The 13,389-nt window shown below is 42.5% G+C and overlaps 1 protein-coding gene across 1 annotated transcript in view; it reads left to right on the forward strand.

Moving 5' to 3' along the window:
- LOC308384327 (A disintegrin and metalloproteinase with thrombospondin motifs 20) overlaps positions 1-13,389 on the forward strand; it is a 78,893-nt gene that overhangs the window by 36,483 nt on the left and 29,021 nt on the right. The window contains exons 12-22 of the mRNA XM_080862827.1: positions 4,292-4,437; positions 4,678-4,859; positions 5,717-5,853; positions 6,010-6,127; positions 8,614-8,709; positions 10,380-10,546; positions 10,834-10,963; positions 11,678-11,804; positions 11,887-12,097; positions 12,192-12,356; positions 12,735-12,905. Coding sequence (XP_080718953.1) covers positions 4,292-4,437; positions 4,678-4,859; positions 5,717-5,853; positions 6,010-6,127; positions 8,614-8,709; positions 10,380-10,546; positions 10,834-10,963; positions 11,678-11,804; positions 11,887-12,097; positions 12,192-12,356; positions 12,735-12,905 — 1,650 coding nt within the window. The remainder of the gene's footprint in view (positions 1-4,291; positions 4,438-4,677; positions 4,860-5,716; positions 5,854-6,009; positions 6,128-8,613; positions 8,710-10,379; positions 10,547-10,833; positions 10,964-11,677; positions 11,805-11,886; positions 12,098-12,191; positions 12,357-12,734; positions 12,906-13,389) is intronic.

Raw genomic sequence — 13,389 nt, forward strand, 5'->3', positions numbered from 1 at the left:
ATCAAACTTAAACAAGCTTTTCTTGCTTGAGCAGGACTCAAAGCCTATGGATGCTCTATGTTACATTCCAAGTATGAGAGTCCTCACAGTCCCAGGATGTAACTATATAAGAAGAGACATGTTGATTAGTCAGTGTGCAATCATTTTGCCAGTCAACCCTTCCTGGCTTGTACAAGGATGGTTCAGGGAGACACTTATGAGAGTATTCTCTCTGAACCACACTGACGTACACAATAATGTATTTGGCTAACTTGTTAGCAAGCAGTTGTCTCTTTACACATCTTACAACGACCCAACATAAGCATTCATTTAGAGTTAACATATGTGCCTAACGAATGTATTTGCAGTCTCCACCACTTCCTGAGGATGTTTGAGCTTAACTTTCTTAAAAATAACCAATAAAAAAATAATTGCTGACTCTGCCTGTCTGTTGTTTGGTAAGTTTACCTGATCTATTTTTGCTCACACAGATGCATGCTGCTGAGCAAAAAGAGTCTGAAGTTGAGCTTGTTTGTTACAGCTGTTTGCAGGAAGCTTTTTTGCATTTGTATGTAGATTGTGTAATTGTATATCTAAAACTAGGTGAGCACATATATAGGTAAGCACTTACTAGTCATTAGTTTGAGAACAGTATCACAGCCAACTATGGAAGACCACACAAAAGTGTGTCTTGCATAGATCTTTGTTTTAGTAGTGCCTGTCCAAAGTCAGAGACATGCAGAAACAGATGAACATTTGACCACTAGCTGGTAGATCCACCTGCAGTTTTTCTGTGACCACATTTTGCCATAATGGCACTTGAAAACACACATATACACAACAGCTGTACGAGTGTGACTGGTAGTTACCTGGACACAGGGTCTGTCGGGATCAAACAGCAAATGGTACTGTATACTTTTATACCTTTGAGTGGCATTGTAACATTGTGGCTTTGCTCAGTTCTGGTGTTAAGTTCTAATCACAGATTGGGTTTATATTTAAAGGTTTTTTTTCTCAAAAATGGTGATCAATTTACTAAAATCATCAATCATCAATCCTTTTTTATTACGGAAATGTTTCTTACACTCCTCGGAAAAACGGAGACCACAAATGAGGACAGGAAGCAAAGAGGAGATAAAATTAGAGGTTGTTGTTTCTCCTGTTGTCTGCCACACTCCTTCCAATGTGTCTTCTCATTTCTCTGTCTTGTCTTATGGTCTTTTAAGACACGACCAAAGAGGAGACTCGAGGAACTGACAGTGAAAACACGTGCATGGGCTAAAAAATGAGTCTGTGTGTATCCACTCTGTAAAAGCAGCTGTAAGGTGACTGATTTCCAGTCGCATGGCCAGCAAATGGAAGTGCTGCAGATGATCCTATGTTGTCATTGGGCCTCTACAGCTTCCCTCACCTCCAGGACAAGCGATAAAACACGTAAAACAAAATGACGCCATATTGAAAATTAACTGCGGTGGTCCATGCCATCGCATTTTGAGGGGTTGCTCCAGATGTTTCTAGCATTTCTAAGATTGCAGTCTGTTTTAATTTTGCATTGTTGGGAGGAAAGGGGGCTCCCAGCTGCTGGAGACAATACACAAACCCCCAACCATCCGAGGTGAACTCCTAACCCAGAGGCATGAGAAAGGCACCGCCCGCATGAAAGGTGATGACTTTTGGAAATGGCCGTGTTAAAATGAAAGAGCGGAGTGCTTTTTAAATCAGTCCTCTACCTTCTCATTCCTCTTGTGATGTATGGCTTGGGTTCAGAAATGAGGCGCTCTCTGCAACAGTTTTCTGGCAATTACAGGGCGCTAACTTCCAAAGCAGCTGAGGTGCTCAGAGCAGATGCTGCTGTCCTTACTATTTTCACTGTTTGAGTTAGCATGCTGGTAACTGCTCTCTGTGACTCCATGGGCTACTCATTTAATCTTTATTGAGTATGTCATTAAGAGCCAAGAGGCAAAGGTATTGGGTATATTTCAGCTTACATGATCTATATATATACATGCATGCAATATAGGTGTATGCACATATGCATACTTTCATATGAGCTGGTAAGTTAGCTTGTACCTTTGTGAAATTTCTAATTTGAAACACATGCTAGTCACAGCTGGATGGGTTTCTCTCACGGGACCTCCAAGTGTTTCAACACATTCCCAGCTGAGGTCAAAATTTGACAATCTTTTCAGCAAAAAGAGGCTCGCCTGGTGTCCTTAATGGGCACTTGGGCTTTGCTAAATGCGCCTTTTTATTTCAGTGTTTTCCAAATGTGTATGTGCTCTTTGGTAGGAACCTAATTGGAAGTGAGTGTGGATCCAAGTGCCTTCAGACCCTAAGCAGTCATTCTTAACACTTAATACACATTCACATTTGCGCACTTATGTGTGTTTTTTTTCTTTTTTTTTTGGTTTCCACCCCCCCCCCCCCCATTCCTCCTTTCTTTTTTTTCACCACATCACCTTTTCAGGCCAAACAAAACGGATGTAAACAGAGGGTGCCAGCATGGATAGTGGAATGCCTCAGAGGCTTACACAGTCCGTGGTCCTCTGTGACAGACAGTCAGCCTTGTGTTTGACAGCTCCGTGGGTCCTGCTGCCTGTCTGCACTCTGGTGGTCTCCGCTCGACCTTTGCAATTCACCGTGAGGGGATAAGGGGGGATGGGTAGCCCTGGAGAAGAGGTATAGAAGGGATGCTCAGGTCTGGGCTGACACTCCTCAAGTTGAGCGTGGGGGGCTGCAAGGGGAGGGGAAACTATTTGCTGTAACAAAGGAAAGCTTTTGGACTTACTGCCTAAATGTGTTTCATTGACAGTTCCATGAACTCGGTGAGCTCCAAAGTCCAGCACCTGTTTGCCTTTTTCTGTGGCATGGAAACTATTTCCAATAATGCGCATGCTTTATCAAATTCTTTTCAGCACTTTCCATTTGATTCTTTTCTTAATTCATTGTTTGCGCTCCAACAGAATTATCGGCGCGTTCAGTTTGCATTTACGCTAGACTCGGACTCAGGAGGAGTGAGCCCGGGAATTCCTCAAACTAGGCCCGGATTATGAAAATGTTTGTGGCTTGTTTAGTCCATACCCTGCAGCTCTTAACACCTGCCTGCCATTGTGTACAGACTTTACACTCCATCATTAAAGACCCACAAGTGTGTAAAACACACATGCAAACAAAGCCAGGATAGCAGAAGCAGCCAAATAGTACTTGCTTCCATGTGGTTTTGTGTATGCCCTTTTGCATTTGTACATCTGAGGTAATGAATACATGTTGTTAATTTGCATTAAAGCAGAAATTAACCAGGTCAGCCATTGCCCAGGAGCTACCTCTGATTGATTGACCGATCTCACTGGCTAATGAGCTGAAATGATAAAATTCCAGTGAAGTAAATGTGGCACGGTTTTGTTTCCATTTTCTCATGAGTCTTCAGAACATGACGCAGGCGCTCAAATGCCTCATAGTGGAAAAAGGATTAGACATAGTAGATTCATTTCTCAGCTGATTGGAGCTGGGGGTGGGAGTAACAGGATGGACATGAAGCTCCCGACAAACGGAGTGCAGTCAAAATAAACACTGTGAGGTGTCCAGAAAGAACGTTTTCCTTTTCTGGTTAAAGGATAAAAAAACTGAGCAGGAGAAGGGAGCTTCTGATGTCAGGCTAGTAATGAACTTTCTTCCTCTTGTTATCACGACTCTAGAGTTTCCTTATCATGGTGCCACTGCTCCCCTCGCCTGTGTGCCCGGACGGCGGGCTACGTACCCAGACAGACGCCGTCTTGTCCTGCATTCTTTCTCTGAACAGGACCCTCTGATATCTTAGTCACTGAGAGGAGGATTTGGTTACACACAAAGGGAAATGTGCGTGCTGTGCTTTGCTTATGAAAGCGGTATTAGTTCTTTTTGGCAAAAGTTGCTTAGCGGGTACACACTGCTTGACACTGGAAGCCTTATTTGTGGGATAATTGGGTCTGTTGCATGAAAGCTCTGTGTTCCCGTATTTTGTTTTTTAATTCCGAAGATGGCTTATAAAATATAAAGTTTGGAATACAGGGGTCGGGTTAGAGATACACTAAACCACTTTTGTGAGTGTCAGATTGTCATTGTGTTCATTAAATTTCCTCTTACTATCGATTGTGTTGTGGAAATGCAATTTTCTCATGTGGGACTAAAGATCTAATAAGCCGATGACTGAGATGGCGAAGAAGAACACTGTGCCCAGGTGTGCTGTACTAGATTATGTTGCCTTCAGTAATGCAGGGGTTGCTTTTATACATTTTAACATGCTCTCTTCTTGCTTGTGTGTGTTCCATTTCAGTATTGCAGACATGGGATGTGTGTAAATAAAGATTTGGATCTGCAACCAGTCCATGGCGAGTGGGGTCCCTGGGGGCCCTACAGTGTTTGCTCCAGGTCCTGTGGTGGAGGAACGAGAAGCACCACTAGAGACTGCAACAAGCCTGAGTAATTCAATTCAATTTCAATTCAATTCAATTTTATTTATATAGCGCCAAATCACAACATAAGTCGCCTCAAGGTGCTTCATAAGAAATAATGAGATCGTTATTGACGGTCAGAGTGCAAATATGTGTGCGATAACTGTGATTTGGATGTGAACAACATGTTTAAAGATCACTTAATGTGATCTTTAAATTCAAACTTTGCGTAGTGCCTCTGTAATCGTTAATTTTCCCGTTGTTGTAGGCCCAGAAACGGCGGTAAGTTCTGTGTGGGTCGCAGAATGAAGTTCCGCTCCTGCAACACTGAGCCATGCCCACGAGGACAGAAGGATTTCCGGGAAGAGCAGTGCTCTCAGTTTGACGGCAAACACTTCAACATCAATGGTCTACCTCCCACCGTCCGCTGGGTCCCCAAGTACAGTGGCAGTGAGTATACCCAAACCATTCAAGCCACACCATCAGCAATACACACTATTTAAATGCAACTGAGCATGTAGCTTTAACTTTACGTAAACGTTCACCTTAAACACCACATCCCACATTTTTAAAGTGATTTTTTGTTTGCATCCAGTTACTCACAGTTTGCACAAATACGTCAATAAACTTATCTGTAAATCCACAAGTGTGTGTAAGAGAGAAGCAAGGACCAAGACCTACAAAGTTGCGACGCCTCCACAGCCATTGCATTTGAATCTAATGTGCCTGAATTTTAATACATGGCAGGGGAAGACAGGCAATTTTTGTTGAGAAATTGATGGATGTATGATAAAAATCTACAGCTGTATTTTTTTTAAGGTGTCCTTAAGTAAACTTTTAATTGACACTAATCAAGGGCAACATAAAGTCTTTCCATATGAACTTCCTGGCAGCTTTCTCTTACAGATGTATGTCAGGCCCTGCCTAGATAGTCTGCCCCATGAGATTACCATCTGGCAAAGTTGCTGCAAGTGATTCTTTTAGTTAATTGATGCTGAAGCGAAGAAGCCAAGCCCCGGTCTGGGTACACTGTCAGATACCATCTAGAATAGAATAGAATAGAATAGAATTCAACTTTATTGTCATTGCACATGCACAGGTACAGGGCAACGAAATGCAGAGAATAAATATTCTAGATATTCTAGAGTCTAAATATTAGAGATAAAGCAAGAGTCTGCTGAGGGTCACAAAGAAGTAAATAGGTTTAAGTTAAAAAGTTTGTTTCCTAAGGATTCGCAGGATTTCACTGAAAATGTATCTTTATTGCTCAGAATTTTAATTTAATTGTTTTCTTTGTATCCTTTAAGTATTAATGAAGGATCGGTGCAAGCTCTTTTGCCGGGTTGCTGGGACTACGGCATACTATCAACTGAAGGACCGTGTCATCGACGGCACACCGTGCGGGCCAGACACTTACGACATCTGTGTGCAGGGCCTCTGCAGGGTATGTCTGCGTGCTCCTTGTTTTTCCCGATTACACTCAAAGCAATACTTGCTCACATACCCTCCGACGCCGTCAGCTTCAGCTTAGTTGCGCGCTGTCAGGAGCTTCACTCTAAAGCACACATTTCTGTCTTTTCTATCTTCTGCACTTCTGCAGCAAGCGGGCTGCGATCATGTGCTGAACTCAAAGGCCAGGAACGACAAGTGCGGCGTGTGTGGCGGCGACAACTCATCGTGCAAAACTCTGGAAGGAACCTTCAATGATGCTCAGTATGGTAAGTCCCTCTCAGCTCAGATTGCACGCTCTGTCCATTAATAACTGACTGTTCCACAAAACATATGTCAGCACATTCTGCAAATAAACAGGCTGTTATAAATTGTATATGCAGCAAACATAGACGAGCTTAGAAAGACTTTTAGTTATATGAGGCTACAACACTGACATTCAATATGTTCATATTAGGCACTGATGTCATGTATGGTTATGGTTAACATGTTAAGCTTGATGTGAAGAACAATGTATGCTTTGGACAAATTTTGGGGGAAAAAATACATGAAAGCAGTTTGCTCTAAAGCTTTACAAACTTTGTTCATGTCACTCAGTCTGGTCTTTTGATAGCAAACACAAACCTGACATCATCCCCTTTCAGCTGTGGTGCTTAAAGCAGTGCCTCACTGTGGGCCAACTGCTGATTGCATCCAATCCTTTTTAAGTCTGGGCAGTAAAACAGGACCAGCATTAGCATAAAAAGCTATGGGTGTGGCCTCTGTCATTTGTACTGTGCTAGTTTGGCACTCAACTTTAGCATCTCTATCCATCTTCCTTTTTCTGCGCTCCTTTGGCTCAGGGGTGGCAAAGTGTTTGAGGACTGTATTCAACCAAATCAGGCACTGACCTCAGCCCTGGAAATCTGGCTTAACCATAAGAACGACAAAAAGAAAAAAGAAGGAGTGGGAGTGTAGCCCAGGCAGGATATCCCTCTGCTCCTGTCTTGAGTCTGAGCCTGTCTTCTTGCCATTGAACCTTTTATTCTTTTTCTTTTCATGTCTCTTGATTTATTCCTTTTTTTGTCCGCGTTTCATTCATTGTGTTTACTTAGTTTTCCCCTTAATCCTTCTTCACCAGCCGACACAAAATGATGAACTGTCAACCATAAGTCTGGTTCCTTTTACTTGTAAACAAATATCTTTATGTTCGCAATACAATTTGTATTAAACATGCTTTTGTAGCTAACACCAAGGCCCGATAATACTTCAAATAGCACAAATACATTATTATTCTTTAAAAAACTGTGTTAAAACACAGGAATTGGTGACTCACTTACATTAACTGTTGATAGTTATTGTGAATCAAGAACTCCCACACCATCCGCCTTTTACTGAAGTTTCCTCAATGTTCTTCACTTAAAATGAAAATAATCTGTACACAAAATACTTAAGGGATTAAAAACACAAGCTAATTTTCTTTAGCAAAGCAAATACTATATAGTATTCCTTCTCGCTAGTGTCAGAAAGTAGTCTGTACAAGGTAAACCAAATCATTCCACAAGTGCAAGTTTTTTTTTGTTTGTTTGTTTTAACCTCGGGGTGTTGTATTTACTATTCTTTTCTGGGTCACTCTGTGGTGAGGGCTGATTGTGTGTGCGGTCAGTCGCTAAGCTAGGAGATACCACGTAGCCTCAGGGAGGGTCTAGTGTTGGCTGTTCCTGATGTATTTCTGTGGGCCTGTGAGCTTATCGTTACCCAAGTGGCTCTAGGTAGTGAATGTGACATAGCACTTAAAAGCAGTAACAGTGAACTCAAAAGGCAACTTTGGCAAGGTTTTTGTTTTGTTTCACGCAAATCTTTATGAGTGAAAAGTGTCAAGACGAAAAAAAAACCTTACTGTCTGTCATCTCTGTTTGGTGCAGCTCATTTCAAATCAAGACTAACAGACAGAAAGAGAAAGACCTACATGTGTGAGATCTACAAGGCTGATGAGAAGAAGATATGTAAAACAAGTGCTGCCCCCGAGTGGCTTAAGGTGTCAGGCTAATTGTCAGATCGCTTCAAACCCACCTCTTGTATTTTATTCCTTTCACTTCTCACTTGTGACTCTCAAGCTGAGCCTATATGAAAAAGGAAATGAGTAAATAATAAATCGACTCCTAGTTTACCTTTCCACCACCTGTTGCAAACATTAGACTAAAGGCAGTCTATTAGAGAGACCAAAAGTGCAAGACAATGGTTGCACCAAACAGCTGCTCATTATGAATGCAGTTCATGCAAATTCTGGTCCCAGTTTGGTCTCGCTGGTTCTGTGTTTTGCTTAATTTGTTGTTAAACCTTCATACCTGCATCTCGGTTATCATATTTTGGTCTTCACAGGCTCTTTCTCTTGCTCATGCTCAGTCGCCTTCTCTGTTAGTTTATCATGGGACAACAGGCCTGGTGTAGTAATTACAGGCCAAAGGTAAGTCCAGGGAATAATTACATATAATTTAACGGTCAGGCCTCTGAGACTATAACAGGGCCTCCTGCAGGTTATTTGAGATGACTAGACTTTTTTTTTTGTATTTTTCCAAGTGTGACATTTAAATCCCTAGTGGTTGGAACTTCCCTAAGAGGAATTTGGTGTAGCATAGTGAAGCTATTATGGAAATCACAGTGGGGAGTGTTCAGTGCATTGGTGTTATCGTAGCTACGTTTTTCCCTCTTGAAAGTTCTTAAAAACGGTCTCAGTCTCTTGTTTGCCTGGTTTTGTTTCTTTCTTCTTCTTTAGGTTACAACACAGTGGTTCGGATTCCAGCTGGAGCCATGAACATTGATATCAAACAGGTCAGCTACTCTGGAAAACCAGAAGATGACAACTACCTCGGTGAGTGTACCAGTAAGAAGGTGTGGTTTTTAAAGCAACACCAGGTCAAATTTAAAAGCATTCAGTCTGAATGCGGTGGCAGTCCAAACCAGTCAGATGTATACATTACATTTCTTCGGTTCTCATCTCATAGGTCAATGCCATGACCATAAACCGCGCTGACTCGGTGACCCAGAGCAGTAAAGGCAGATGTTAATGAAAAAGGGGTTGAACTCGAGAAACGAGCCAAGTTACTGTCAAACTGTTTTCAAAAATGAAAGGAAAAGGACTTTTTTTTCTCTTTTTTTACTGAGCACGTATATCGAGGAAATGTGAGGAGCGTTGGTTGAGGGTAAGCAAATGGAGTGTCAACCACTCGGAAAGATAAATGAGGCAGCAATAAGTGCTAATTAGATGCATGTGGAGCTTGAGCTGCATGGAAGTAGAAATAAGGGTTTTAGGGTCAGATGGACCTATTCTGTGCTTGCATGTGAGCAAGAGGAGGACACAGGAAAAGAAAAAAGACAAGCAAAAGAGAAGAGAGAAGCTCTTTTGCCCCCTTTGTAAAGTGTACAGGCATCCATGTTTCAGATGGATCAAGTTGTGTTCAAGATGTTTTAATTCCAATTGTCAGAAGAAATTTCTGGTGGACCCCTTTTGCCCCGCCAATTCTGGGAGTGCTGTCTGCATTAAATATGGTCAATGTTTGCAACACCCTTTCAGTTTTGCCACTTCAGCTGGTGCAATATGGAGGAATTTGTTTAGAGAAGATCAGGGTGACATAAATGGGTGTCAGTGGCTTAGAAGTTCAGGCGCCATTTTTCTCCATTTATTACGTGTATATTGTGACAATATTTCAAAATACTCCAACGAAACAGGTTGAAAAACAAAAATCATGTAAATACAGCGTTTGCGCTGTGCCGTGAGTCAAGAACAGCCTTTCAGAGCTGGTGAAACATCAGACGTCTCTGTCGCCAGTACTCCGAGTATGCTCTGAATGAGTGCTACTTTGAATTCAGTAAATAAACATAATTGCTTTCTCATTTGGCTACTCCCATGGGTGCTATCAATCTTTCTCCCTTTTTCTTCGCTCTTTTCTTTTTCCTTGTGTAATGAAAATTGCACATTAATGTCTTTTCTTCATTGTTCATCATTTATGCGTACACGATTCTGGACAGTGCACAAATTCTTCTGCAGGCATAAGAAATATGTGATATGTTGCCATAAGTTATCTGCGTGCATCATTGTCAATTCTCTCTGATTATTTGGCATTGCACAACTTGCAGATTTAAATGCAAAACAACAAAAGTTTTTACTAGGCTTGATTAGATGCATTGTTTTGGCATGTACTCACAGACTGTAATTCAGAGGTGGTTGTTTAGGTATTTGTGTGTATTTGCAGTCAGTGAAGATCCTTTGTTTCCACTCCAGTGTCAATCACCGAAGAGAGTCCCGGAGTCTGACTCCAAATAAATGCAATTTGGTGTCACCGCTGTTTCAACATACGGTACCTCCTCGGACGGCAGAACAATAGGTTGGCAGCTGTCTGCCAGACTGTTTACTTTAAATGTAGGCTGAAAGTGACAAATGCCGTCTCGCGCATTCCCCAAACTTCAAATTGCGAGGGCAAAGCTTTCCTTCTTCTGTCTCTTGTGGTGAAATGTGTCGTTCTTATTCGAATGTCATTCCAGCATTATCCGATAGCCATTCCAATTTCCTCCTGAATGGAAACTTTGTGGTGGCCATGTTCAAAAGGGAAATCGACTTCAAGGGAACCGTCATTGATTACAGCGGCTCAGACACAAAAGTTGAGCGCATTAACTGCACTGACCGTATTGAGGAGGAGCTCATTCTGCAGGTATTAATAGGAAGTTTGTTTTCTTTTAATGCTTAAGTCAACTTTATGTTATTACTATATCAGTTCTGCTTTGATTATTTGCATACTGTGTGTTCTTCTGTTAATGTTTCTCCCCACACCGCTTCAGTTTTCACCTCTGCGTCTCTTTTCTGCAAAAGTTTGCTTTCGTTCTCACCTAGTGACACACTGATCTTAATCCCTCTGTTAAAGAGGTGAGAACTCTGTATGGACAAAATAATAAGCATGTCAGACCTTTGACCTCGCCTTTTCCAACGTTATTCCCACAGGTCCTGTGTGTGGGAAACCTCTACAACCCAGATGTTCGTTACTCCTTTAACATACCCATTGAGGAACACAGGGAGCAGTTTGTCTGGGATCCCTCAGGCTCCTGGCTCGAGTGCAACCGCATCTGCCAGGGTAAGATCTCTTGGCTTCCAAATCTCCACACATGAAGAACACGATCATTTTTCATTGGCTTCTGTGAATTTAAAATCACTTCAGAAATGGGGGGAAGGGACCTTTTGAGCTGCTGGGATGCCTTCATAAATACAGAAATGAATATTTTTTAAGCTCACTGTTGTTCAAAATGTGCAGCATTTGTCTTTGTGAAGAGTCAATGGCCAAACACTCCAAAAGTGTGAAGTATACAGGATCAAAATGTATAGTGTGAGCTTCAGTGCAAATATTATTATTAATTAATATTATTAATATTTTGATTTCTTCTCCATCATGTTACTCACACCTCTAGATTTTAAAAACTTACTCAATCGGCATCTGGTTTCTAAAGAGCCCCTTCTTTGCAACCCCATTCTGATCCCAGGTAATCGCATTACCTGACACCTTCACCTTCGCCTGGTTTTACTACACCCCACAAATTTCCGTTTTAGTAGCAAGCTACTCGGTTTCCCAGTGGATCAGAGTGCACAGCGTGTGTTTGAGGGGTGTGAGACCTGCACACCCCTAAGGCTGGAGGATTGAATGTTAGAAAGCTAGCAAGACTTGTTAAAGGCGATGAAATGTGATATTTTTAAGTAAAGTGACTACCAGATGTTGAACGATCTGAACGTTGCTTTGTTTCACTGTTTGTGCGTGTGTGTGTGTGTGTGTGTGTGTGTGTGTGTGTGTGTGTAGGTGAGCGAAGACGGAAGAGAGTGTGTGTGCGTAGGAGCGATCACCTTGAGGTGTCGGACCAACGCTGTGAACATTTACCTCATCCCGAAGCCGTCAACGAGCCATGCAACATAGACTGTGAAGTCCGGTGTGTATTAATGTCCCACGGTCCCACTTCCCGTGCACGCCCACAGTCAGACACTTCATGACAACCCTTCTCTGTCTCGCAGGTGGCACGTTGCTGGAAAAAGTGAATGTTCAGCTAAATGTGGCCCAGGCTATCGCAACCTGGATGTTCAGTGTATGAAGTACAACCGGATGAAAAGACAGAGCGAGAGAATGGAGACCAGTGCCTGTGCCGACATCCCCAAACCAACGACCAGAGAGCCCTGCCACGGTGACTGTCTGCTGAAGAGCTGGCAGTACAGCGCCTGGTCACAGGTACAGTCGGAGGAAATTACATTGTACATTGTGAGGGCCTAGCCCGGTTAAGGACTTTAAAGCCATCCAACCTGCATGACTTTTCCATATGCAGTGTTCTAAGACATGTGGACGTGGCAGCCGTAGCAGGGAGTCTTACTGCATGAACAATTTGGGCCGCCGGCTCGTGGACAGAGAATGCAATGAATACCAGAGGGTGGTAACTGAAACCTGCAACGACCACCCGTGTCCGAAGTGGATCATCAGTGAGTGGAGTGAGGTGAGCCTGGATGCTCTTAGACATGCAGATATGACCACACAGAAACAGATATCCCAGAATAGAAATGATTTATTCCTCAGAATGAGAGGATGAGTTCAACACACCTCATAAAAGTAAGCTTCTGCAAAGCCACATGCAAATAATAAACAATCAAATTACTGGCGTACTATATATAGTGTATATGTGATGTAATACAGGGGATACCCTGAACCTGCAGCTTGAAGTATAACTGCTTTCTCTTATAGTGTTCACACCAATGGCATAAATAGGACAGGACAATTAGCATAAAAATGTGTACTCACCATCGACTGTTTCGTAGATTTTCAGTAACTTCATAAAAAACAAACAAACCTCAACCTACAACTCTTCTACCATCAGTGCCTGGTGACTTGTGGGAAAGGGATGAGGCACAGACAAGTGTCCTGCAGCATGGGAGCCAGGGAGGAGAAGCTGAGCGAGCACCTCTGCGACATGACAAGTAAACCCCCTGCCGTGGGAAGCTGCGAGCTGCCCGAGTGTGCATCTTGGCAAGTTGGCGTCTGGGGAGCGGTGAGTTCTGCGCACACACACGAGTAAGACACACACACTGACACAGCGGGGCGAGGTGACTCCATTCAGTGTTTGACTGAGGAAATGGGTTGCATGTGTGAGTGCCTAGGATTTACTCTGTGTATGTGGTTGTGGATATGTGTGTGGTCAAAGAGAGAGAATGTGGCAGTAGGAGACTCAGTGTAGATTTGTAGTGCGTGTGTGTAAGCTGATATACCTGCAAGTTACAGCAAAGTGTGCTTACTGTGACACCAGCTCCCATTTCCTTTATGCTACTTTCACTTTGCCCTCATATCCTGTAAGACTAAACCTGACCCACACTATTAGAGACACACATACACATTCAAATATACAAATTTCCCACTGTCTCTGGGTAGATTTAACTACATTTTAGTAAAGAACAAACTAAATAAAACAGGCATGAATGGGCGTTTTTCACCATTCATAGTGTAGTTTTGTAACTAATAATACGCTCCCAGACATG

The sequence above is a fragment of the Rhamphochromis sp. 'chilingali' genome (genome assembly GCF_963969265.1).
Source record: "Rhamphochromis sp. 'chilingali' genome assembly, chromosome: 2".
NCBI lineage: Eukaryota > Metazoa > Chordata > Actinopteri > Cichliformes > Cichlidae > Rhamphochromis > Rhamphochromis sp. 'chilingali'.